Raw genomic sequence first — 25,435 nt, forward strand, 5'->3', positions numbered from 1 at the left:
TTGAGGGGGGAGGTCAGACTGCTTAAACTGCAACTTGCAACATGCAACTCCACATCCTCAGCTATCGCTGGCTGTAAGCGTTTTAACTGTAAATCGTACTCCACATATATGGCTCATGTTCAGCTGATACACACATAACAACGTAAAGCAAAGTTAAACTGTGTCTTTCATCCCTGGACAGCTTATCAAGCCCTGTTACTCAGCAAGATGAATCAGCTTCTGGGGACGTTTGATAGTGATACATTTCTGAGTAAGTTTGCCTGGAGTAAAACTTTTAGTTTATTGTTTTGCAGCACACTTCAGAATTTCTTTAAACGTCTTATCATACGGCGATGCGTTTTGGTTTAATCTTATATAAAAAAAAAAAATTTTCTAGTCATGAAAATCGTTGCACTCACCAGAGTGGTGAATTCATTACAGACGAAGGTCCAACATGCTGCTAATGGCACGGAAACAAATCACATCAGTGGTGAGTGGTGTTTCATTCTCCACATGTGCTTTCAAAGTCTTTACAATTAGCACCACTTAAAACTATGGGTGAAAATAAATATGTGAACGCGTGTCTCACAGAGCTGCTGAGAGAGCAGCAGGAGAAGACCATTGAACTGAGCCTAAAGACGCAGCAGATGGAAAGAAGCCACACTAACTCTGCACTAAGTAAGATTCACAAGATGTTTGTAGAACAGCTGTGAGCAGCTGGTCCACTTTACATTTACACAAATGTTATATATAAGCTATACACAGTAAATGGTTCTTTTTGTGTGTGTGTGTGTGTGTGTGTGTGTGTGTGTGTGTGTGTGTGTGTGTGTGTGTGTGTGTGTGTATACGTTCAGTTCTTCAGATCATCTCACTGCAAAATCAGATCTGGGATTTGGATCAGGCAGAATTAAGAAGAGGAGATCTTCAGTCCAACACGAGAATTCTGGGTAAACTGACCGAAACATTTGCATTGTTAAGTTATTAGAAATTGCCTGGCAGTACATCTGAGACAAAACATTACACCATTGTCATAATATCATTTCACTTTTCCATCATGTCGCTTGATGTCTTCTTTCTGTTCAGCAGCTTTGTTTTGCAGGAATCCACCGTGTAGCATGTTGTGTCTGTGTTTATGATTTATTCTCTGCTTCATCACTCTCACTACATCAGCTCTTCAAGAAGAGCTGGACAGGAAGATCAGTGAGCTGCAAGGAAAAGAAGATGCACACTCAGTCGGTCAGTACATCTCTCCACTTCCGCACACCTTGTTTTTTCATAATTAGCCATGTTAAAGATGTGACTTTTACTGACGCACACGCTGGTCCTCCAGTGCTGGAGCTGATTTCTGTGAACAGTAAGATCGCAGCCTTGCAGAGGCTCATCAATGTCCACATCAAGGAATCCAGAACTAATGCTGCCGGTGAGTCCCGATACCGTGTGTGTTGATAATGCCTCATCCTGTATGTGAAGAACTTATTTTAGTTTCTTTTACAGATTACGAGAGGCAGTGGAGGCAAAAAGTTGAGCTCCTCAAAGGGAAGATTTTACAGTTGAATCGTGACGACCGTAACACAGAACTTAGTGCGTGTGCAACTCAGTAAAATGCTCCTTTTTGTTGTGTTTAAAACAGCATTCATTTGACATTTTTATCTCTTTTCTCCAGCCAAGGAAATTTTGATCTTGCAGTCTGAGTTGGAGCATTTTAGACAGTTAATGATGAACGCCAAAAAGACAACTGACTCTAAACTAAAAGGTGAATAACCCTGCAGCTCTGTGAAACCAGATTTACTAAAATGTAAAGGTTGAAAGTCACACTTACGCTTCTCTAATGACATGACAAGCTCAGTCAGAAAGGCGTAAAAGTATTTTTTCTTTTTCATCCTAGAGCTAAGAATTATTTTGGGGGAGGAGAAGAAAAAAGAAGAAAACTTACACAAACACCTGGAGGAAACAGAGTTTTCCCAGGCACAACTGAGTGAGTATGCAAAAGAGATAGGTTGATGCTTTTAAAGTGTGTTTTCCGAAATCCTTCTATTTTGAATGTTGTGTTATCTCCACAAGGAAAAACCATCCGTAAACATCATGAATATATCACCTCCTAAACAACACCTAAACGTTTCCTTTTCTTTGACCAGTCATAAAAATCATCAACATCATGAAAGAGGTTAGAGAGCTGGATGGCGATGAGCAACACCAGACAACATCAACAAGTCAACCCACCAGTGAGTCCTCCTACTCCTGCTGTTAAAGTCAGGCTGAAACAGCAGCTGAGAACTGCCAAAAATAGTATGGCTTACACTCACACTTAGACTCCATTCTCCTACGTTTCATTGTTTTCAATCAGCTCTTCAGACTCTGCTTCAGGCCAAAGAAAATGAATTTGCCAAAGCTCAGGCTGAAATAAACAGTGAGTCCATTTAAAACTGCTCCGGATACTTCAAAAGCACAATTTCAGTTGAGCGATTTGATGATTTGACATCTTCTGTAACACAGAGCTTCAGAGGAAACTGCGATTAAAGAGTGAAGATTGCTCTGGTCTTGAGGAAAGATATCAGGGTGAGTTGTCAATATGACTTCAGCTAAAGGTTGCGGTGATTCATGTTTTATTTAGTAGCTGATTTCGTTCATGTTTGTGATTCTTTCAGAGGTATTGGAACAGAAGATCGCCGAGCTGAACAGAACCGTAGACTCTAAAGTAGCACTTGGTGAGTGAAGTGACACCGCAGCATGGCCTTCGTAGCTACAGTGCAATGTTCACATATGGCAGAGAGCCCTTTTACATGAGAGCTGTATCCGGCTCAGTTTGTTTCAGAAGCATGAACTGTGTATTGATGTCTGCTCTGTTTATCTGAGTCAGTTCTGAACGTGATGAACCTGCATGAAAGAAAGAAAAAAGAAGTTGAAGTTGAATTTGTTTTTTTTGCACTAGCTCTGCAGAACAAACTGAACCAGACAAAGGCGCAGTGTTCCGGTTTTGAGCACAAACTTGATGGTGAGTGAAGTCTCTCCTGTCTCTCTCTGTCTCTGCTGGCCAATAACGTCACACCCTTTTCACTCTCTTGTGGGAAATTAATGGCTAAGTATTTTTAAATCAAAATAGGAGAGTGTTCACAACTTTTTCTGTCCATTTGAGTAAATGATTTGATTTAGTACCATTCATAGAAGTCAATAATACGCCAAGCTACTTTAGAGCTGAATCCAGTTAAAGGATGAAGGGGAAAGCACTGAGAATATCATTCAAAATCTTGCAAATCAACCTCTCCAGAAGACTTATTTCTCAGGAAAGTTGAGTTAACCGTAACTGGTAGTTAATCCTTTTTACTGTGCAATGAGGGGAAAAAATATCCAAAGATTAATACAGGGGGAGCTGAAGGAATCTTTGAATTTCAATAGGTGGATGTAATAGTCTTGGGCAGATTATGAGACAATGGGCCCCTGGGCACAGATATTTAAAAGACCCCACCAGCTCTCCTACATACGCAAGACACACAAACTTAATATGTTTTTAGCCTCTTGTTGTTGTGATTTTGTATCTCTTTGTAGTCATGAAGCATCTCACTGTGGTTATGTGTCTTTTTGTGGTCATTGTTTTTGTCTTTGTAGTTATTTTGGTCTTTCTGTGGTTGTTTTGCCCCTTTTTGGAGTCATTTTGCATCTCTTTATAGATGTTTTGTGTCTTTGTGTTCATGTATGTCTCTTTGTAGTTGCTTTAAGTTTCTTTGTTGTAATTGTGTGTCTCTTTGTTGCTGTTTTGCATCTCTTTGTAGTCTTTTTGTGTCTGTTTGTAGCTGTTTTATGTTTCTTATTTGCCATTTCGAGTCTATGCCTAGTTGGGACATGTCTCTAAGTGACATTTTTTTTGGTGAAGGCCAGGGGAGCCCCTGACAGTTTGGGCCCCCAGGCCTGTGCCCGGTTCAGTAATCCCATTCAGTAATCCATCCATGACAGTAATCCTTGGTAAAATACTGGAAAACTGGAAGAATAGAAGTCATTTTTATTATATTTTTGTAGTTCCAAATTATATTTAATCACTATTGGGGAAATTATTTACCCCCTGAAAATGAACCTGTCAGATAGTTTAACATCTGGGTATCAATTCTGAGTTTTTGTTTTTCCGTGTATGACAGTATCATCTGCATAAAGGGATATGAAACGGGGTGTGTTACGGACAGTGATTGGCTCATGATCATGTGATAGCCAGATAGCCTGATAGCCTGATAGCCTGCCCAAGTGAGTCAAAAGGTGAAGCAAACAATAAGGGGCAGCAGGTACAGCCCTGGCAGATGTTGCCTGCATGTCAAAACGTATGCCACTTTTGGATTAGCAAAGAAACTTAATCTTAAGAAATATATTGTTCACAGTCCTCAAATAGCCCTATTTAAGACATTCATGCTTTATCTCGTTCTCTCTGTGGGATCAGTAGTTGTTACAAACGTGTCCAAATGTGTTGTAGACCTGCAGAACGACCTGGATACCAAAATGAAGGAACTGCAGTCCGACTCTGTTACATCACTTGGTGAGTGGTGGAGCTGTGTTACCCAAACAGTGAATCCATTAATTGAGAAAATTAACACAGTAATTGTGTTTATTTTTATGGATGAGAAAAGAAACTAACAATTTGAATGCTGTTCTTTAGTTTAACTGTATTCTAATCTTTTCAGCTCTTCAGGTTTCCACATTAACTCTGCAACTGGAGGAGCTAAAGAAGAGACTACAAAACACTGAATCTGAAACCAAGATAAATGAACAGAGTGTGTGCTTCATTCTCACTTTACAGTTTAACATTGCCCATATATTCCATCCTTGCTTGATATAAAGTATATTGTGTTTCTGATATTTAATAAACAATGTGAGGTGTTATTATCATTAAGGCACGAAGATTAAAGGATATACAAGTTCAAAATAGTTTAATTTTTGCTCTGCAGAACTTCAAAAAATTATAGATGAGAAAAACAATGAACTGTCCAAAAAAACAGCAGAGCTGAAAGCAATAAGTGCTCAACCACAAAGACGTGAGTAACAACCATTTTAATACTCACTATACTATATAGTTATAATTAAGATGGATACGTGCTAGAGTGTGATTATCAATGTTGAATGCTTTTTTTCCAGTTCTACAGATCATTGCAATACAAACACAGATTGAAAGGTTGGTGAATGTAGCAACAAACGAGACAAATTACGATAAGATTAGAGGTAAGTGCCAAAAACAAATCTTGACTTTAAAGATTTCATAACAAGTCAAAGCAAAACACATGCTGACATGAAATAATGTCTTTTGTTTGCAGCTCTCCAAGACCATTTGAATTATTTAATTGACGGAATTCAAGACGAAAACAATGAAAATACTAAACTGAGTGAGTCATCCTCAAAATGACAGTAAAACTTTATTGTTCCATTGTCGCTGATCGTGGTGTTGTTTCCGCTGAATTTATCCAATCCAACGTTTCTTCCATTTAAACGTTTCAGTGTTTAAAATCTTGGCTCAACAAGATGAAATAGCGAGATTGGAGAAGCAAGAAAAGAGTCAGACACAAGCAGCACTGGAGATAATTAAAGGTGGGAAGCAGCATGTACGATTTACAAATATATTCAGAATACTTTTATCATACATTTTGAGGAATTAAAACATCCGCTCTGTCTTTCTCGAAGATCTGGAGGATGAACTGGAGCGTGTCAGAAATCAAATAAAAGAAGAGACATTGGAGCTGGACTCAAGTGATACATGGATCGCTAATTTGTGTAGGTGTTCCGGTCAATTTTGGTCAGAAAAAAAATAAAAATCTGTACAGAATCCTAAAATGGCATCAGAATGCTGTAAGTGGCTTGTGCTTTGTCCTTTTTTAGCGGCTCAGATTATGGAACTTCACAAGAAAATCAAACCACTGGAAGATGAGATATCTGACCTTAAAGAGACAAGCGATGAGAATGTCAGAGGTAAAGAACAAAATATAAAAGTTAGATTGTTATACGTCACAAATGAATAGATACACCGATTGAGATTTTGTATGTCATTGATGTCTAAATCATTTTCAGAGCTGCGAAAGAGACTGGATCTGACAAAGAAGCAACTGCAAGACAGTGAACTCCTGCTCAAGGATGCAGATACGAAGAATTTTAACCAGAGTGAGAACATTTATTTTTTGCTTACGTTTCATGTCATGTTGTTTGTTTCGCTTAAGCACAAAATAACACTGCGGCTGTGTCTCTGCTAGTAATGGAGATTGCTGGTCTGAGGACACAACTGAAAAAGGCTCAGAAACAGGCTTCCCAAGCGGCTGAAAACAACATTGATGGTTTGTCAATCTGTTACTTTCCTACTGTAGCATCTCTGCTGTCATCCAGCACATTATTTCTTAGTGTGAGTCCTAAGACTGACATGTAATGATTAAACTGTTCAATAATCATCAAATTATTTTTTTCATGAAGTATGGTCATTTCTTTGTCTTCTCTCAGAATTGAAACGACTACAAACGCAAGAAAGAGAGAACAAAAGACTTACAAAGACAAATAAAGGTATGTACTGTACAGTTCCTTAAAGGGACATTTTAACATTTTGGGAAATATGCTTACTCACTTTTTTCAGAGAGCTAGATGAGAAGATTGATCTCACTCATGTTTGTATGCAAGGGCCGGTTAGCTTAGCTTAGCACAAAGACTGGGAACAGGGAGAAACAGCTAGCCTGGCTCTGTCCAAAAGGTAACAAACTGTGTTGTTTTTACACAGCTAAGCTAACTGGCTTTGATCTACACTCAGCAAGAAAGCGAATGTTATACCTCTAAAACGTGTTCTTGACACTTGTTGTTTGATAAATGTCCGTGTTTCAACCTCCTTCCTCTGTCAGACTTAAAGCAAGAGGTCAAGGAACTGAAAATGTGCTGCGCTGACGACGTCAACACCCAGTGTGACGGTGAGATCCTCGATGTAACCCCATTATCACTCTACAAGTGTAGCTGAGATACAGGGAGTCATTTGATGTAGTTTTCTTTTCAACTGAATATGTCATCAAACAGATTTACAAAGACAACTGCAACAGAGCCAGGAGGATGCGGATCGCCTTCAGCAGCAGCTGCACAAGAAGGAGGCCACCGTCAAACAGCTGCAGCAGGAGTTAGAAGAACAGAACAGGAAGAATAACAAGCTGCAGGACGACTACGACAGTATGTTCAGCCCTCTGGCAATGAGTGGATTCATTCAGTATACTAGGGACGATAAAGTAGTAGTCGCTCTCGGGATTCTTGTTGAAATGTACACATGTCTCAATGCTAGGCCTGCAAAATGAGAAGAACAAACTTGAGGACAGTATACTATAAGTTCTGTTCAGCAAAGTGCAGAGAATACACAGTGTAAATATAACAGCCCCTCCCAAAAAAAAAACATGATGTCCTTTCTTTCTCCTCAGAGCTTCAAAACAAAGTGAGGGATGTGGAAGATAAGACGATCTCTGCCAGTGAGTCTCACACAAGACTTTATTTCATTTCTTGTAATTTTTTGGTCTCCAGATTTTTGGGATATTTCTGTTTAGAATGAACGTTTAAATCCTACATGATACATTTTCAAACTACATAAGTGTTGTAAATATATATATAAGTATAGCTAAGTATATATAAGTGAAACATATATATAATCGTACACACAAACAGACTTGTTGGATGTGAATCTAACTGTATGGAGGACTTAAACACATAAAGGTCAGTACCGAGTACAGCACCACTCAGCCTGTGAACATGGTTGTGTAATGTCTTTTCGGGCTCTGGATGAGCTTTATCAAGTCTGGGAAAATAAAAGTTTGTAAGACGTGGGAATGAAAGATGCCCGCCAGTAGCATGGGAAATGTAGTCCAATCCTGTGTTATAGGGGTTGACCCTGGCTAAAGACCAAAAGTCAGGATATCTCAGCATCTGCTGCCTCAATTTTGACCTTTTTTTTTTCATGTCACTTGTGACTCCCTGAACTTTATGGACGTGACATACTAAATCACTGGAGGACTGCTTTAAACTTCTTAATGTCAATTTTCTTTCAGAAATATGATGTAAAGATGCACATGATCGACTAAATTTCCTCGGTTTTACAGGGCAGATGATTTTGGATCCAAACACAGCGCACCCAAGAATAACTCTGTCTGCGGATTACACTGAGATGAGCACTTCTGACGTAACACAAGACGTCCCCAACCATCCGGGCCGGTTTGATGTGAATCTCGCCATCCTTGGCACAATCGGCTTCTCATCTGGCAGACATTACTGGGAGGTGTCTGTAGCTGGGAAGCTCTGTTACCACCTTGGGATGACCAGTGAATCTTCTCAGAGAAAGGGAGCGATACATTTTAATCCGACAAATGGTTTCTGGACTGTAGTCCTGAACAGACAGGGTCAGTACAGAGCTGTCGATAGGACAGCCGTTGCTATTCCGGTCCAGACGCAACCTCTTACACTTGGAATTCTGCTGGACTACAAAAAGGGCCAGATCTCATTCTACGACGCTGGCGCCAGGTCTCATATGTACTCATTTGTGGGTCAAACGTTTACTGGCAAAATCTATCCATTTATCAATTTTTGTCTTGAGGATGTTGAAAATCAGACACCAATAGTGGCACTTTCTCCTGGATCAATCGACTGGATAAAATAGAGAACAAGGCAAGTTATGTTTTGTTCCGTGTCAAATCTTAGCCATGTATCTCATTTACGGTAATCTCAGTAGGTCATAAAACAATCCCTTGAGTACTTCTCACACATTTGTTACTGCTGCTGCTGCTGAATATTAAAAAAACAACAACAAATGTACAATGATCCTTTTTGTTTATTATAAGAGAATGTGTCCTCTTGTCCATGTCATTCCATGTGTTTCAATCATTAGGCCCAGTACAGAAAAATGAACCCTTTAGGTTGAGTTATGTTACAGTCAGATGTTAAACCTGTTCATGTCAAGTTCACTAGATGGTAGAGCTTCGCCCATGATAGAAGCATGAAACAAAAAGTTCTGAACTGAAATGAAAAGTGGTGTGTGTGATGCAGCCCTGGAGAAACCTGTGTATGAAACTGAATAAAAACAGCTCATATTGAATTGAACACACGTTTTCTTACAATGAAATGGTTTATCTGCAACAATAAATCCCATCACAGTTACACAAACATTTATCTGAAGAGACCTACCTCAGTTTCAATACACATTTACAAACAAGTGTCACCTCTTTTAACACATTTCATTATGATCACTTGCCTTTCCATCACAATGCAAACATTAGTCAGTCTCTTCCTGATGTACCAGCTACGCTCCTGTAAAAGTGGCCAACAAAAACTGGGTCCTGCTCTTCCAGTATGTGCAGGAAATGATTCCTCTCCTCCTCTCCCCAAGATTCAAACCACTGGGTCCACAGGCGCAGCTGGCATTCATAGATGTTTGGTAGTCTGTCTTTAACCTGGCAGGTGTACAAAAGAGAGGAAATCAGCTGTTAAATGTTAGAAAATGACATAACATCACTCTCTGGACCATCTGTTAAAGAAGTGTCAGTGCAGGAGGTACCTGAAGGGTGCTGAGTGAATCTAGGAGGGTGCACACTTTCCCAGGTACAGCTTTCCCCAGAAGGTCCTGCAAGAACCGCTCCCTCTGAGTGGCGTTCCAGCCCTGGAACCAGCTCAGGACACACCGCTGCTCCTGGAGGCTCACATAGGAGATGGGCTCCGGCTCTCTGACCCGAACCGCGCCCGGAGAAGCGCAGGACAGGTTCCGAAGGCTAGGAGGGCTGACTACACCCTGTGGAGTCGATGGAAAGTCCTCGGGACTAGGAGTGAAGCACCCGGTCCAGTGTTGCGTCACCATGGTCGGGGATCCCTCTGCTGGACCCCTGAGCCTGGAGGTCAGCATGTCTGTGGCTGTGAGTCTGTCGCTGTCTATGGGCTGCGGTTGCTGCTGCTGATTTAAGCCTTGACTGACGTGATTGAACCACGCCATCTTTGCAAAGACTGGTTTGTTTCAGCCTCAGACAAGTCAGTTGTTCCTGTAAGTTAATCAGCTGTGCCAGCTGCACAGAGAGACTCCTCTGGTCTGGGTAGTGTTAACATGTAGCTTAGCTTAAATCTTAGTGATACTACCTACGAAGTCTGAACTCAGCGTCGCAATGAACTGTTCTTAACATGAATGTTTGCGATTGTCCACCTTTTTTTCAAACGTAAATCACCTTGTTGTCGGCATATTGTAACGGTAGCGATGTTCAATGAGCGTCGCACTAATCTCTACGACAAATTCATACAGGAAGAGTGTGCGGTTAACTCATTAGCCTTGTTGTGTAGGAAGTCAAGCTTGCGCAGATTTTGCGCAAAGTTTATTGTTGGTGAAATAATACAAAAAAGAAATTAAATTGTAATCTGTTTCTACTATATACAATACATTACATATTACTGACAATGAATGTTGTGTGTTCTAGGCTTTACATTTTGAGAAACGTTACATTTATTTGATATATGACTAGGAAGTCGTCACGATGACGCTAGGTGGAGGAAGGCGTTGCTCGTTGCTCTCGCTGGGAACTGACTAGAGAAACGGAAAATGGCGGACCTCGAAGACGTTACGCTGGACGGGAGACCCCTCCAGTCCCTTCGAGTAGCGGATTTAAAAGCTGCTCTTGAGGAGAGAGGGCTCTCAAAAAGCGGGCAGAAGAATGCGCTCGTAAAAAGACTCAAGGGGGTGAGTTCTGCTGTGAAATAAGGGACTACGGTTGCTTCGAGCTAACGTCAACGATGAGACGGGCTGATGTTCTCTCGAGGGCCGACGACCGAGTATCGGTGCTGCCGAGCAGCGTAGTAGAGTTATCGAGGTTAACGACCATTAGTTAGCCGAGAAATGCGGCTATTTGCATCGCGCCGTGGTTGAGCAGTGTTTTGCGCCGTGCAAAATTAAATCAACCGTAGCGCTAACGGGAGTTCAATCAACTTAGTGGCTAATTTCAAAGTGATGTTGTCCTGTTAGCTCGTTAGCTCTCCTGGCTAACACTGTGCCTTGAGCGGTGGCCTGGTTTGCGGCTGTCTATGAAACCATTGACGGTGTCTGTCCCAAGCGTGTCGGTCTACATGCGTTTAGTCGGGGAGGTTTACGTTATACACGTTATTTAGTAGACCGACAACTATTATCCGCTAACTCCAAGTGTCTATTTAACATTAATGTAATGTTATCAAATAGGCGGATTTCACTGTTTTCCGCCCAATTTAGCAATAGTTTTGACCTACAACGTACCACAGGCCCTTGAGCTGCACAGGTACTGTATGAGCCCGTTTGTTTACATTGCGACAGGTATTCAGCCATATCTACCTCGTCATGAAAGTTGGAACGCTCGCTTCTTATTTTAAGCGGGTAATCTGTGTAATTACCATTTGTCCGCTGAATTGTGCCATGGAAGCAGCAAGCGGTGTTTACGTTGCCCTTTTCCATGTTGTGGCTATGAGTGACAGCACAGCGGGAGGGATGCTGCATGGCTCACTATCAGGACAAAGATGGAGGAAAACAACAAAGTGTTTTATTAAAGATGTGTACAATTTAAACCAAGTCAGGTTCAGCTGCTTTTGGCTTGCATCTCTGCCTGACCCACATCATTCTCCATCTGGTCTGCTCATGCCTTGTCTGATTGACCCTTATGACTCCTACCGTGTTAATTGTAGGCTTGACCAGGGGACTTTGTTGCTCCCCGCTTCCTCCACAAGTTTCTTTCTATTGTACGCTTATCAAAGGCATCATATTCCAAACCAGAAATTATTAGGTAAGATAGGCAGAGGTGCAGAATGATGTTTGTCCCATCTATGCTGCTGGCACACAGAGGTACACTCATAAAAGTGTCCAAAGGATGAAAATATTGGCAGTCATAATGAAAAGGATTACTGAGTTCAAGACACAGAAACTAGTTTGTCATAAATTTAGCACCAACTCTAAGAACTTCAAGAATACCTGCATGTTATTGAAATTGATTGAAATATGTTTATTGTCTCATTAACAGGCTCTCATGCTTGAGAATCTTCAGAGGACCTCTACCGCTCACATCGGACTGCAGCCAAACTCACAGGTAAGTGTCTCAAAGATGCTTACATTTTCACGTAAACAGCTGAAGCCTCTTCGCATACAAAAAACAACTTGGACAAATATAATACAATATTCATAAATGTCTGCAGAAAAGTATGTGTGAGTGGCCTTAAAGAGCACCTATTCAACCTATTTTAATGGTTTCTGCTTAGATCGGTGAGGAAATGAGCCAGAACAGCTTCATCAAGCAGTATCTGGCTAAACAACAGGAGCTCCTAAGGCAGCGGCTGGAGAGAGAGGCCCGCGAAGCATACGACACAAATGGTAAGCTTTGATAGAATCCACCACTGCCACAAGTGCGTCATTTTACACATCTCAGGTCCTCGTGCAAAACATTTTGGTGATTTTGTTTTTGTCTTTTTCAAACAGAGCCAGAGGACCACACAGAAGTCAATAACAGTACATCATGCCCTCCTCAAGCCCAGGTCAGACATCACTTTCTTTTTGTATCTATTGCAGCACACATTCTCTAATCTTTTGGTCTCGAGATTCTCTGTGCTACCAAAACATTTTTTTGCACATTTGAAAGGAACTTGCTGGTAAGAATTGTTCCAGACCTATTCCTATAGCAAAATAAGCCTCACCTTCCTTTCTGTCCTCGTCAGGATGCCACACCAGCGTTGGTTGAGCAGCACAAGCCACCCGGCCCCTCTGGTGTAGACGGATTGTTTGGTGCAGCGAATGAGGGAGAGAGTAACAGGAACCAGGAGGCCGACGTGTCCGGCCCTCCTGCTTCTGGCTCGATGGTCATGCGCGTTCCCGATGGCGAGCACCGGCCAGAGAAGGAGTCTGCCTCGAACGAAGCCGCTGCGGACAGCGACGACGATGATAGTGAGGACGGCGAGGAGGATGGCGACGATGAGGATTGGGAAAGCGGTGCTCGGAGGAGAAGCCACAGAGAGCCGGCCAGAGCTCCCACGACCAGAGAGAGGTCTGGGGCGTCCTGTCAACCCCCGCAGCAACACATGCCTTCCCTTTTGTCCCCTCAACTCCGCCAGCCAACTCCTCCTCCCTCCCCACCTCCAGAGCTGTCATTCCCCCTGCCTGACACCCCAAAACAGAGCCCCCCTAGTCCAGATGTAGCCCAAGCTAGGCGCTCATCGAGTACCTCCAGCTCTGGGTCCTCCAGCAGCGGCAGCCGCAGTAGCAGCCCAGAGCCGCCGAGAAGTGGACATCCCGAGCGCAAGCCGGGCCCGCTGACCCTTCTGGCACGTAAAATGGAGTCAGAAGGTGCTTTCTCTGGAGCCGGCTGGCACCGCGCCGGTGGGGAAGGTGACAGGCAAGATGGCAGTTCTCTGGCTACATCATTAACTGGCAGAGGGCCTCTAGAGGGTCTGGTATCTGCCATCACCCACACAGCCAATACTGCAGGTCATGTGTCATTCTCCACGATTCCAGGCATTAACCAGGGTATCACAGGAGCACATTCGGCCCATATTCAACTACCCGTTAGTGTGCTCAAGGCCACTGCAACAGAAGAGAGGGACTCTGAGATAGAAAGAGAAAGGGCCCTCGAGCTGGAGAGGCAGAGGAAACTTGAGCAAGAACGAGCCATGGCAGAAGAGCGGGAAAGAGCTCTGGCGCTGGAGAGAGAGGAAAGAGAGAGAGCTGTGGAGAGAGAGAGAATTGAGCGACAGCAGGCCTTAGAAAGAGAAGAACGCGAAAAGGCTCTGCAACGGGAGAGAGAACTTGCCCTTCAACGAGAGAGGCAGGAGAGGGAACTAGCTTTGGCTAAAGAGAGGGAAGAGCGAGAGCAAGCCTTGGCTCATGAGAGGGCCCTGGAGATGGAGAGACAGAGGGCCCTGGAGCAAGAACGTCTGGAGAGAGAGAGGCGAGAGAGAGAAGAACTGGAGAGAGCAAAGGAGCTAGAGAGAGCCATGGCTTTGGAGCAGGAAAGGAAGGCGAGAGAAAGGGCTCTCGAGCAAGAGAGGCTTCAGAGGGAGAGGGCTCTCGAGCAAGAGAGGCTTCAGAGGGAGAGAGCTCTGGAGGCTGAGAGAAGAGAGAAGGAGAGGATTGAGAGAGAAAAGGCTCTGGAGCAGGAAAGGTTGGAAAGGGAAAGGTTAGAGAGACAGAGAGCCTTGGAACAGGAGAGACTAGAGAGAGAGAAAGCCTTCGAGCAACAGAGACTAGAAATGGAGAGAGCCCTGGAGCAAGAGCGACTAGAGAGAGAGAAAGCCCTGGAACGAGAGCGTCTAGAAAGAGAGAAAGCCATGGATAAGCAGCGACTGGAGAGAGAGAAAGCCTTGGAGCAGGAGAGAATAGTAAGAGAGCGAGCTATAGAGCAAGAAAGGTTGAAGCGGGAGAGAGCCCTAGAACAGCAGAGGTTAGAGTGCGAGAGGAAGGAAAAGGAGAGAATTGAGAGAGAGAAAGCCTTGGAGCAAGAACGGATGGAAAAAGAGAGATTAATGAAAGAGGCAGCCCTGGAAAAGGAGAGGAAAGAGAGACTGGAGAGGGAGAGAGCCCTACAGCAGGAGAAGCTTGAAAGGGAGAGAGCCTTGGAGAAGGAGAAAGAGAGGGCTCTGGAACACGAGAGGCTGGAGAAGGAGAAGGCCATGCAGAAAGAAAAGGAGGAGCAGGAGAGGGCCCTGGAACAGGAGAAAGAGAGAGCTAGGCTGGCTGAAAAGGAGAGGGAAAGTCACCTCCCTCCGTCAAAGCGTGGCCGTGAGATTGGCCTCACCCCCCTGCCCACTTCTCCCTCTCTCTTCGCTGTACCAGGTAGAAAGTCCTCAACAGAGGTGGGAGAGCAGGAAGATGACCACGTTTCAAAGTCCTGGGGTGAAGCAGCAGAGTCCAATGCACCCATGTCACCAACACCTCTGTTGCCTCAATCCTCATTCAAGAAGTTCCGGTTCTTAAGGGACACCCCGATTCAGCTCCAATCTTCCTCCCCTTCCATGGTCATCAAGCGACCTCGTAACTTCTCCGACACCCCCCAGCCTCGGGCCTCACCCGTCTCCTCCCTCCCCGATGTCGGGCACCGCCACGAGGAAGGACTCCAGTCCTCCGCTGAACAGGAAGACCCACAGAAGGGGACAAAACAGGAGGTCGCTGCCAGGCCGCCGGTGTCTATGGGGGCCGCGCCCAAGAAGGAGACCACCGCTGGTACCACACTGGTCCTGGGTCCCGAAAAAGAAGGGGCCACGATCTCAGTGTCAGAGGACAAAGAAAAGGAATCCACCAAAAAAGTGGATGAAGGCAGTCCTACAAACCCACTGGATACTGCACAGCGTAGGGGAAGAGATGCAAAGAAAGAAGATAAACAAGCAAGACAAAGATCATCCTCTAATGATTCCTCTTCCTCAGAGTCAGACTCTGGGTCCTCATCATCTGGGTCGTCCGGCTCATCCTCATCCTCTCAAGAGAAAACCTGCTCCACTACAAGAGGTAGAAGGGTAAGTAGTCTAAAAGAACCCTCTCTCTCTCTGACCCTGACATAAAGTGCCTCATCGTCTTTCAACTTTTTCATTTTTCACTCTGTCCCTCAGATGGCATTATCACTACAGTCTTCTATATACATTAGCGGGGATACATTTATGTCGTTGGTGCATAAAATTACTGTTTTTTTGTCCATTTTTAGGAAGGGAAGCCTGACAGAGATACCTCACCACAGCACGGGATGACACTACAGGCAAAGGCTGAGGGGTTAAAGGAAACTCCAAAAGCCTCCCCTTACAAAAAAGAGACATCTGGAGAGAAGAGTAACACAGCTGCTGGTGGAGACACTCCCACCAAGGTCAGTTGCTCATAGGTTCATACACCACCAGACTTTTTAAAAAACATTTGTTACAACAAAGATTTATCTAAAATCAAGTGGTGACAGACAAATCTCATGACTTTATTTCTGGTATTTATTTTTCCCTTTTGATGGTGTTACCCAAACTACATAAACAACTTTGACATATATTATATTATTTCACATTCCCTGCCCTTTTAAATCCTCAGAAAACTTTCATGGAAGCACCAACCAGAGAGGAGTCACAAAAGAAGAGAAAAGACAACGAGGGAGAGGAGGAAACGGACAACAAAAGGTCTGCTTTTAAGTCTTGGTCTTATGGAACACATCCGATACATATTTGTGTGTGTGTGTCAGATTTACACACACACACACACACACACACACACACACACACACACAGGTGAATGAATCTGGACTGATTGTCAATTGGACATTTACTATATAGTCTGTGTCAACAGTGCAAGAAGTTAAAAAGCCAATGGGGTTTCTGCATTTTAGATAAACTGCTTTAATTGACCCTTCGCTAAGTCCTGCCCGTCTAAAGCAGACTGACCAATCACAGCGGGGTCCATATACAAACCTGGTTTCATCCCTTTTATGATTTTGAGAGTCCCAGTATGATATCGCATGCACAGGCTGCTCTGATTGTTTTATTCAAGCTGAGGGAACCATTATGTTGTGACGTGATTGTTGGTACAGCTCAAGTAAATACGTGTCAGTACAATCTCCTGTTCATAATGAATTAATTTTTCCACCAAAAACTCACTGGGAAAATGTTAAAACTTGCGCTGGAAATGTCAACAAAAGGCAAGATTTAATGGGCTTTTGTAAAAGACTACTGAAAAGAAATGTTAATGATAAACAATGACTTCGCAGGCTCTGCTTCTTTTCTCTGCTTCTGCTTTTCAAGATGCAGCATCAGTGCGTCTGTGCCACTCACTGTTACATACTTCCACTCCACCAGAAAGAGCATGCAATTGGAAATTAAAAATTGCATTGTGCACAGAGGAAATAAGTGAATCAAAATAAATAATTAAGAATAACCTAACGGTGTATACGGTGGGAAGCCGCAATGAAATTCCTTTCAAAAGTAGTCATGGATACCCTAAATGCGACATTGTGTTGTACTCTCTGGACAACGTTCTTATAGCACATGTGTATGAATGGTTAATACAGCGTTACATGCAGCCCACGGTGAAGAAGTGGTAGGGATATTTTGACATACACAGGATCTCGTCATAGAATTACAACTCTTTCCTGCCCAAGTTATTGATTGTGAACTTATACATTAAAGCTATGTCGGGCTGACTAGATGGCACCCATTGTAATAGTCACCAGACCTCATCTTCAGTGAATATGGTAAACATTGGAATCCGTGCCAGACTTTTCTGAGCAAGTCTGTTCCTCAATGTTTTAAAAACCCTCTGACTGAAGACATGTTTTTACATTGCTGCACAAATAGTGACAATTATGCAGCCAATGTTTGTGTGTTGACAAATCTTGCTTTGTAAACTCGCTTAGTCATCATATCATATTTAATGCCACTCCATTAGAGCCTTGACTCTGTATATTTATGCATACATTCCGGCAATGATAAAACCGTGTCATAAGAGCTGCCTGACTTTTCCCGTCAGGCGATTGATGAGACAGCCTTGAAGCCGGTGCGGCTGAGAAGATGCGGGTCCTTATTTATACACGGTCCTTTTTTTCCATTTGTTGCGACATGGCTGGTCTCCGACGGTGGTTTTAGCCGCCGATGCCAGCCTGTTTTCCATACAGCGGCTCAGCTAAACAGCGGGCGAGGGTTTGTCCGTCACAGGTTGTGGTTGCCAGGCGGACATAATGAATGCGTTCAGAGAAGAGTAGTCTCTGCTGAGAGAGAGAGAGAGAGAGAGAGAGAGAGAGAGAGAGAGAGACGTTGCGACGCAGCCGCTTTAGCAACAGTCGCAGCTCGTATGCTGTGCTGCGTTTCGCAGTGTAGTCTCCCCAAGTTGAATTTGAGTCATAATGCATGAAGGTGTGCGCGCACGAGGATGCCATGAGAACGTGAGGCGCGCGCTCATTATTCATGTACCGTGTGGCCGCCGTTGACTGCTCCGTTTGGACTGGACGTACTCGGCAGGTCTGGAGGAGGACTGCGGTGGCTTTCTGCATCCCTTGACTCCTCTCCTCGGCTCCGTCCTTTGACCCACATTGAGGAATTAGGAGCGACGTATTTGTGAAATGACAAAGTGACTCTGGTCAACAGTGTGAGATGCGCTTAAGGCGCCGTTATTTTAGCATCACCTGGTTGTGTATCTCAGTGGAGTAGGTTCAACTGCTGAGATTTAGAAATACGTTTTGTAATGCTGCCATGTTAACTACGTTTAGGCCTCACTGATTTTAATGTGAAATGTCGTTAAATGAGAGGAACATGGTAGTGCTTTTGAATGTTTATAGATTATATGTACTTCATGTACCATGGCATGATATTTAAGAGGGCTTGTGCAGTGCTATTATCACATTTAATTATTTTAAAATCGTTCATAACTTTTATTGCGTTATGTGATATTGGCATATTAAATTCTGTTTAATTGCTCCTATTAAACTACGACTGTATGCAGTTTCATTTATTTGGCCGTGATACATTTTACACCCCCACTCTCTGATTTAGAAAATTCTTGTGAAAAATATATTTTTTCCTATCGTACTGGTCTGCTCATCTGACCCCTCCCTTCCTGCTCATCTGTATTTCTCACACTATGCAGGCAGGTGAAGGAGACGGCCATGGCCGAGCCGGAGAAACTCCCGGAGACCAGCGAGGAGGTAAGGCATCTGAAGAACCATCAATCATCTTGGTCCTCAGAGCTGTTGGAAGCCGAGGAGGACCTTAGATGGACGGACCCATTTGATCTTTTTTAAAGTTGATTCTTTATAGTTGAGTTTGATTAACCTGGATATATTACAGTACATGTAGGTCTTTTGGTTATACATCTATATTCTTTGTTGGAAATATTTTCATTACATTTAAAATATATTTCCACTAGATGAAGTAATAAGCCCTTATGACAAGTGGTAGAATGTGTATAGGAAATTATATATTTTTTTAAAATATGGTTGTTTAGTAAAAACCTTTTGTTGGCACTGTCATAGGCAGGAACAGCAAGCTCGTTTTCTCACTGTGGCTGATGTTTAAACCCCAAATGATTGCTTTGTTATAAAGGTGCTCATGCCTCTTCCATTGCCCCTATTGGTACCTGCATACTACCTCTGCCACTACTACTACTTCTGCTACTGCTGCACCTATTCCACTGTCCCCAAGAATCCAGAGTTGACCACAGATAAGCCCCCAAGGCTGCACTGCAGAGGGACACCCCTGGCAACAAAGGCTGCCTCATTTTCATGGATATGGCCGGCCAGAGCTATTGATTGGACAAGGAGATTTAAAGAAGGGGTTGGCTAGTCAACGTGTGCCACCTCTCTTTAGCCTTTTATCCGCTAAATCAGGCCTCGTGCCCTTAAAATCAACATGGAGACGAGACGAGCAAGGATGTGTGCTCACGTCAAGTCAAGGCTGCTGTGAAACTCTCAACCACTGAATAGTTTTCATATTATTTCACTTTTGAGACATTTTTAACCCACTTGCAGAGAAATGCGGGGCATTATCGACACACCATTTAATATGGCTGGTGAGCTGTAACATGCTTCACAAATGACATTTGGGATTTTGTTAATCTCTTGGAATGGGATTCTGAATTCTCCAGCGAATACCCTTCTTGGATACGACTTGAGTTTTCAAAGAGGCCAAAGCGTTTACCGGGACTCAATGGGCCGTTTGTATTTGAGCTGAAGAAGGACTTCCTGTTTGAGTTCCTTTCTGCAACAGCCATCTCCGGATTTTTGCTACTTTGTGACTCTCGGTACGAACTTGCTGCGCCTCGAACAAACCTGAACACTAACATCGAAATTTGGCATTTGTGTGCACAGTGACTGTTGAGAGCGTTCAACATCTCTCAACTAATTGGACTCATTGTTTCCTACCGCTGTTATAAGAGCCTGCCGCATTTTTAAAAGGACTAATGCCAAAACACCTGAGGATGACCGCTTTGGCCAAAAGCATTTCAAAGCCCAAAAGAACTATTGATACCATCGTGCCAGCCAACACGCTTTCAGATTTCCATCCAAACATCTGAGCCACCTTTGATTGGACCCTTGTTGCCTAGATACAGTACATGCAGTCGTGATTGGGCCATATCCAAACCAGTAAGGATCAGGTGTCAGTGGTACCAGGGAATAAGTAGACGTTTACTCAATGTCATATTTCATAGCAGTTCTTTTGAAAATGCTTAGTTTACAATCATACCCTGTGTAGTCTATGCTGGGAGAAGCAGAAGCATGTTTATCTTATTTGTGGCCACTGCAGTTTAATCAATACTCTATACTTCTTTCTTATAATCTTAGTTGATTTTCACTTCTGTGAAACTAATTGGAGTTAATGTGGCTGTTCAGGGACAAAGTTTTAAAACACGATTTTAAACTGCAGTATTTCCACCAGATCCTTGTTTGTATGATAGAAGCTGCAACTACAGTTTACTATCGAGTAATTATGAATGGCATGCACTTAACTACCAGCACAGCTGCCATTTAGTAGACTTGAATTTCAAAAAGACTTTGCACAGCAGTTTCTATCATTGACTCTCAGCCCCTACTTGACCCCTTCCTGTTATTGTTCCACCTTTCCTCCAACCTGTCCTTGACCACTTGGTGTCTGCCTCTCACCTCTCCCTTGTATCGGGTTGTTTTTTATCTTCTTGTGTTTCAGACACCAAAGGCCTTCTCAGCTCGTAAGATCTCTGTCAGCAGTAAGTCCCCCTGCCAACGTGCTCTCTTCTTAACCAGCATTTACATTCTAATGTGTGCATTAATGGCATTATCAGTCCATTGTTTAGGAACTGTACATAAATAAATCTTAGATTATTTGGATTGCATGATCAAAAATATGTTGTGTGCATAGATTTGTGATGTCATGTGCTGGAGGATTAAAACATGTTTCCCTTGTCTTACCAGGCAGTAAATCGTCCCCAGGCACTGGCGGTGCAGAGGGCGAGCAGGACTCCGGGGCCGCTGCCGGTCGCAAGAGGAGGTGGGGCTCCAGCACAGCTGTCACTGCCAAGAAACCCTCCATCAGCATTACCACCGATTCACTCAAGGTATTTGCAGCATAGCAAGACTGATATTACATTGTGCATGCACTGTGAGGCACTTTGCATTGCCTCTGTTCTCCGTGTTGAACACTGCAGGCCCGTACATCTCGTGCATTATCTGTCCTTTGCCCTCAGTCCCTGATCCCAGACATTCGCCCGTGTCTCGGGCAGGAGGCGGTAGTGGACCTGCACCCAGAGGAAGCTGTCCTCTCCGGGGCTGAGGATGAAGAGAGGGAGCGCTCTGACCAAGACCTTCAGATACGCCGCACTGTCACACAGGTTTGTCCACGGCTCGTTAACTGGTTCACATGAATGACGAGTGTCTTCAGTGTCAAATATAAGATGCTTCTCGTGAAAGTAAGAAAATCCACTTTGTGCTCCATCCAAAATCCTTTTACTTGCTCACGCGCCACTCCACTCACACTCTCTGGTGTTGGTACCTTTCCCTATATTGCAGGTGGTGCACTTGGAGAGCCAGGAGAATGGACAGAAAGAGACAAAGAGGAGCAGACACGAGGAGTCGGAGGAGGACGACCCGCAGGGAGACGCGGAGAGGACGAATGACGAGAAGATGGACGCCTCATTCCCTGGAGCCATGGAAACCCAGTCTCCATCACACACCAGCCATGATGTAGAAAGCAACACTGGTAAAGGATCTGTCACAAGATGGTCTTCATCTAGCATTGACTTCATCACCAACACTTCCCTGTTCCCAATTTAGAAATTGATTTAACTTAATGCTAACGTTAAAATGTTTTTCTTTGTAATAACACAACTGACAATACATAGTCAGATACAAGAATAATTATAGTGTAACAACTGCAGTACAGTGCCAGTGTAGTAATGGTGACACAATGTTGACTGCTCTCTCTTCTTCATCCTAGTGACCCCCGGCGACACCCTCATTCGTCGCTCCATCAGCCAGCAGAAAACGGGTGTTTCCATCACCATCGATGACCCCGTTCGCACGGCCCGGCAGCCCTCGCCACCTCGAGGCAAAGTCTCCAGCATTGTTCACATCAGCAACCTGGTGAGAAAACACTGTCCTCAATACAAATACAGTATGAAGTTATTGGTAAAGGTGTTCACAGATGGGAACGAGCAACCAAACAAGTGGTGTCACTGGTGGTAATGGAGCTGCAGCCTGTGATTGCAGACACATACCTATAAACTGACCCAGCCTCTTGTTGGGCCTCAATATAGTGGTTTAATTTAGACCTAAGTGCTACAGCCAGGCTCCCTAAACTGAAGAGATGAATTGTCCTCCTCACAAGAATAAACAAGCATATTTTACTTAAAGCATTAGATTGTTGTTCAACAAATCCCATGGAAAGACCAAAATAAATCAGTTTTTTTTGTGTAGCCACAACCTCATGCATAACAGAGCCATACAGATTGCATTGGTGAACATATTCTGTAGATATGATAAACAGGATCAAAGTAGATTATTCCTTACATCAGTGGAAACACACAATCACTTCCCTACACATGCACAGTGATGTCTGCCTGTGGACTCCTGTGGCACAGAGGCATATGCTATGTACTGTATGTCAGATTTTGGTTGTTTGAGGGTTTTTTGGGGCATTTGTTGATGCCAGGATTATTCTTGAAATGCGCTTCCCTTACAATGTTGTTCAGGGCTGTTTTTATTTAAATTTTTCCAGGATCACAAAAGTCACGGTTCAGATCACAATTTGAGTCAATGATCACATCAGCAGAAAAAAGGGAGCAAATATAACTTAAACAATGCCCCAGTTATGTTTTTGTTGCTGTCGATACTGACTGCCAATCATTGATTAGCCTTATTTTGGTCTCTTACACCACTGCCTATTAGGCACCTTTTTATAACCTCACTATCTTCCTTTACACACTTCTCTGAACCCATGTGCATCTTTCATAAACCTAACCACCTCTTTCGCTGTGTTTGTAGTCTCAAACTCAATGTGCAGTTTTTATTATTGTATGTCTTTATGCTATATACAGGAATATTTGAATATATATTGTATGTATGCTAGGTATTTTTGCTCGTGCTATCATGCATTGTGTAAAGCAGTCACAATACATACTCTGTAATGTATTTTTTAGGTGAGGCCGTTCACTCTGGGGCAGCTTAAGGAACTGCTCAGCAGAACTGGCACCCTGGTGGAGGAGGGCTTCTGGATCGACAAAATCAAGTCTCACTGCTACGTCACCGTGAGTTATTACAAGCATGTGTTTCCTCTGATGGAGCTGAGCCAGACTGCTTTGTCCTGTGGAAGGTTCTTCAGTGTCTAACGGAGCTCTTCTCTCTGTGTTTAGTACTGCAGCCCAGAGGAGGCCGTCGCTACACGGGCATCTCTTCATGGAGTGAAATGGCCTCAGAGCAACCCAAAAGTCCTGAGCGTAGACTTCTGCCAGAAGGATGAGGTAAGACCTTTTTTGTTATCGGTTATGTTTTTCTCTTTCGCCCGCAATGCTGAGCCATCTGTAGCCTGAGCTTATCTCTGCCCTGTAGCTGGACTTCCACAAAGGCATGGCAGACCGGCCCGCAGCGGAGGAGCAGGGGCCCGGCGCTGGCCGCAGTCGACCAGCGGGCCTGCCTTCCCTCCTGCCCGAGCGAGACCAGTGGGCCGAACGCGAGCGTGAGATGGAGCGCCGGGAGAAGGCTAGAGCAGAGCGGGAGTGGGACCGCGACAAGGTCCGAGAGTTTGGGAAGCCGGGTGAGGAGAAGGAGGGAGGACCCCGGAGGTCACGCTCCAGAGAGAGACGCCGCAAGGAGAGGGGAAAGAGCAAGGAGAAGAAGACTGATAAGAAAGGTAACAGCTGAGTTTAGACTGTTTTTACATCGGTGTGACGGGTGTTTTTTACTATTTTCTGACTTGTTAACAAAACAATTAACTGAGATATAATCAATATTAAATAGAAATGTGAACAGTTGTTGCAGCCCTTACTATTTATGTTTTCGGCAGATAAAACAGCTGAGGATCCCCCTGCAAAGCTGCTTGATGATTTGTTCCGCAAAACTAAAGCGCCTCCTTGCATATACTGGCTTCCTCTTACAGATGAACAGGTGAGAGTTTACACTTGCTGCTTTTAATGCATCACTTTCAAATACATAACCATCTAATTCAAAATCTTGCTCTTTGCATTCATCTTCATTTTAGTTTGTTCAACGGGAAGCTGCCAGAGCAGAGCGCATGAAGGAGCGTGAGAAACGGAGGAAGGAGCAAGATGAGGAGGAGGAGAAAAAAAGGGAAGAGGAGCGCAAGGAGAGGATGAAACCTGGAGGCGTCCCAACTGGAGAGCGCAGTGAGGGTGAGAAGGAGAAGGAAAAGGACAGGGACAGGGAGAGGGACAGAGACCGGGGGAGGGACAGGGAGAGGGAGAGGGAGAATGACAAACGCAGGGATGGCTACCGTAGACCAGAGGGCCGCGGGGCAGGCGGGGGCCGACGCTCCCGCAGCCGCAGCGACCCGCGAGAAAGGCGACGTTAATGGCCGATCACCTGATGGAACTGTCCTAGAGACCACCCACTTCCATTTGCCTTTCACTACATGTACTTTGTTACAACTAAGACCCAACAGAGGACCAACTGATGTCGTCACCATCTGTCAAATTGTCACCTTTTTTAAAGCACATCTACACCTACACACCGTCATGCTTAAAGAGGACCATGATTTTTTTGCAGTGTTGTTTCCCAGAGTGCTGTACGACACACGTCTGTCGAGGTTTCATATATTTTCTTCATACATTTGCCTCTATTTTTCCTTTTTTTTATTTTTCTCTTTTTGTCTTGACGATTTTCGCGGTACGGCACGCTGGGTCATTTTCATAATTTCCCCCAATGTTCCCCCTTTCCCCCAAAGTGTAGGTGCCAATTATGATTTGCTCTGATCAGTCGTCGTCGCCTCAGTGTTTCAACAGCTCTGGAATCAGGATGAGGAATCCTTTTGTTGCTGCATGTAGTCCAAGGCTCTCCTTGCCAGTCCTGCCTAAAGAGAAAACTCTGACCTCTGTGCAGAGGCTTGCATAAATCAGAAAATATTGGAATAGGTGTGTTTGGCATTTTGTACAGACATATTAGATAACTCAAAATCAAGTCTTTAAATGAGGCAGCTCTGGGGTATTTTTGGACAGGTGTGGAATAACTACTAACGCAATGAAGTGTTCCTCTCTCCCTCTGTTTAGTTAAGAGATGAGACGATTCTCTGTGGGGGGGGGGTCGATGTTAGTCACACCTGACACAAGTTATAATCATGTCCTTATCATTGATTCTCTTCTTCCTCCTTTCTTTCCTCCTCTTCCTCCACTTCTTACCCTGTAGTGTTGATACAGGCGCAAGAGGGGGGGTTGCATTATGCGTTTCTTCACCAATGGTTTTTAATCTTCATTTTATCATTTAGTATAAAGGTATGCTTTTTTTGTATTATTTCTTCTTTGAGTACGCCTATCAGTGGTGAATGTACAAATAATAAAAATTGAAATTTGAAA

At 43.9% G+C, this 25,435-nt stretch overlaps 2 protein-coding genes across 2 annotated transcripts; one reads left to right on the plus strand and one right to left on the minus strand.

Moving 5' to 3' along the window:
* The first annotated feature begins 426 nt into the window (after positions 1-426).
* On the plus strand, positions 427-25,435 carry acin1a (apoptotic chromatin condensation inducer 1a). The gene is made up of 47 exons (XM_068737821.1): positions 427-469; positions 571-657; positions 834-926; positions 1,150-1,215; positions 1,310-1,399; positions 1,474-1,560; positions 1,643-1,732; positions 1,865-1,954; positions 2,115-2,201; positions 2,324-2,386; positions 2,473-2,535; positions 2,625-2,684; positions 2,909-2,971; positions 4,433-4,495; positions 4,641-4,730; positions 4,905-4,991; positions 5,092-5,175; positions 5,268-5,336; positions 5,449-5,538; positions 5,632-5,721; positions 5,827-5,916; positions 6,016-6,105; positions 6,195-6,275; positions 6,436-6,495; positions 6,825-6,890; positions 6,994-7,140; positions 7,383-7,430; positions 8,055-8,602; positions 9,651-9,854; positions 10,511-10,663; positions 11,964-12,029; positions 12,199-12,310; positions 12,416-12,471; positions 12,652-15,438; positions 15,624-15,779; positions 15,989-16,074; positions 18,530-18,587; positions 20,584-20,623; positions 20,829-20,971; positions 21,101-21,244; positions 21,423-21,612; positions 21,850-21,995; positions 23,051-23,158; positions 23,264-23,371; positions 23,460-23,760; positions 23,914-24,014; positions 24,109-25,435. The coding sequence occupies exons 2-47, from the start codon at positions 627-629 to the stop codon at positions 24,436-24,438; spliced, it is 7,875 nt and encodes a 2,624-aa protein (XP_068593922.1). The 5' UTR covers positions 427-469; positions 571-626; the 3' UTR covers positions 24,439-25,435.
* Positions 8,762-10,255, minus strand: cunh14orf119 (chromosome unknown C14orf119 homolog). The gene is made up of 2 exons (XM_068737947.1): positions 9,503-10,255; positions 8,762-9,398 (listed from the first exon to the last, which is right to left on the minus strand). Exons 1-2 carry the CDS (start codon positions 9,929-9,931, stop codon positions 9,225-9,227), a joined length of 603 nt encoding a protein of 200 aa, XP_068594048.1. The 5' UTR covers positions 9,932-10,255; the 3' UTR covers positions 8,762-9,224.

Source organism: Cebidichthys violaceus, unplaced genomic scaffold (assembly GCF_023349555.1).
Source record: "Cebidichthys violaceus isolate CVI_PGR_0920_01 unplaced genomic scaffold, fCebVio1.0.p SCAF_8, whole genome shotgun sequence".
In the NCBI taxonomy this organism is placed as follows: domain Eukaryota; kingdom Metazoa; phylum Chordata; class Actinopteri; order Perciformes; family Stichaeidae; genus Cebidichthys; species Cebidichthys violaceus.

What these genes read in the sequence shown, in the direction of transcription:
- acin1a (XM_068737821.1), top strand. Translation starts at nt 627, where the DNA reads ATGGAAAGAAGCCACACTAACTCTGCACTAA. An exon ending in CATGCCCTCCTCAAGCCCAG is followed by an intron (nt 12,472 to 12,651) that starts GTCAGACATCAC and finishes TGTCCTCGTCAG; the next exon opens with GATGCCACACCAGCGTTGGT. An exon ending in TACGCCGCACTGTCACACAG is followed by an intron (nt 21,245 to 21,422) that starts GTTTGTCCACGG and finishes CCTATATTGCAG; the next exon opens with GTGGTGCACTTGGAGAGCCA.
- cunh14orf119 (XM_068737947.1), bottom strand. Translation starts at nt 9,931, where the DNA reads ATGGCGTGGTTCAATCACGTCAGTCAAGGCTTAAATCAGCAGCAGCAA. An exon ending in ATTCACTCAGCACCCTTCAG is followed by an intron (nt 9,399 to 9,502) that starts GTACCTCCTGCA and finishes TACACCTGCCAG; the next exon opens with GTTAAAGACAGACTACCAAA.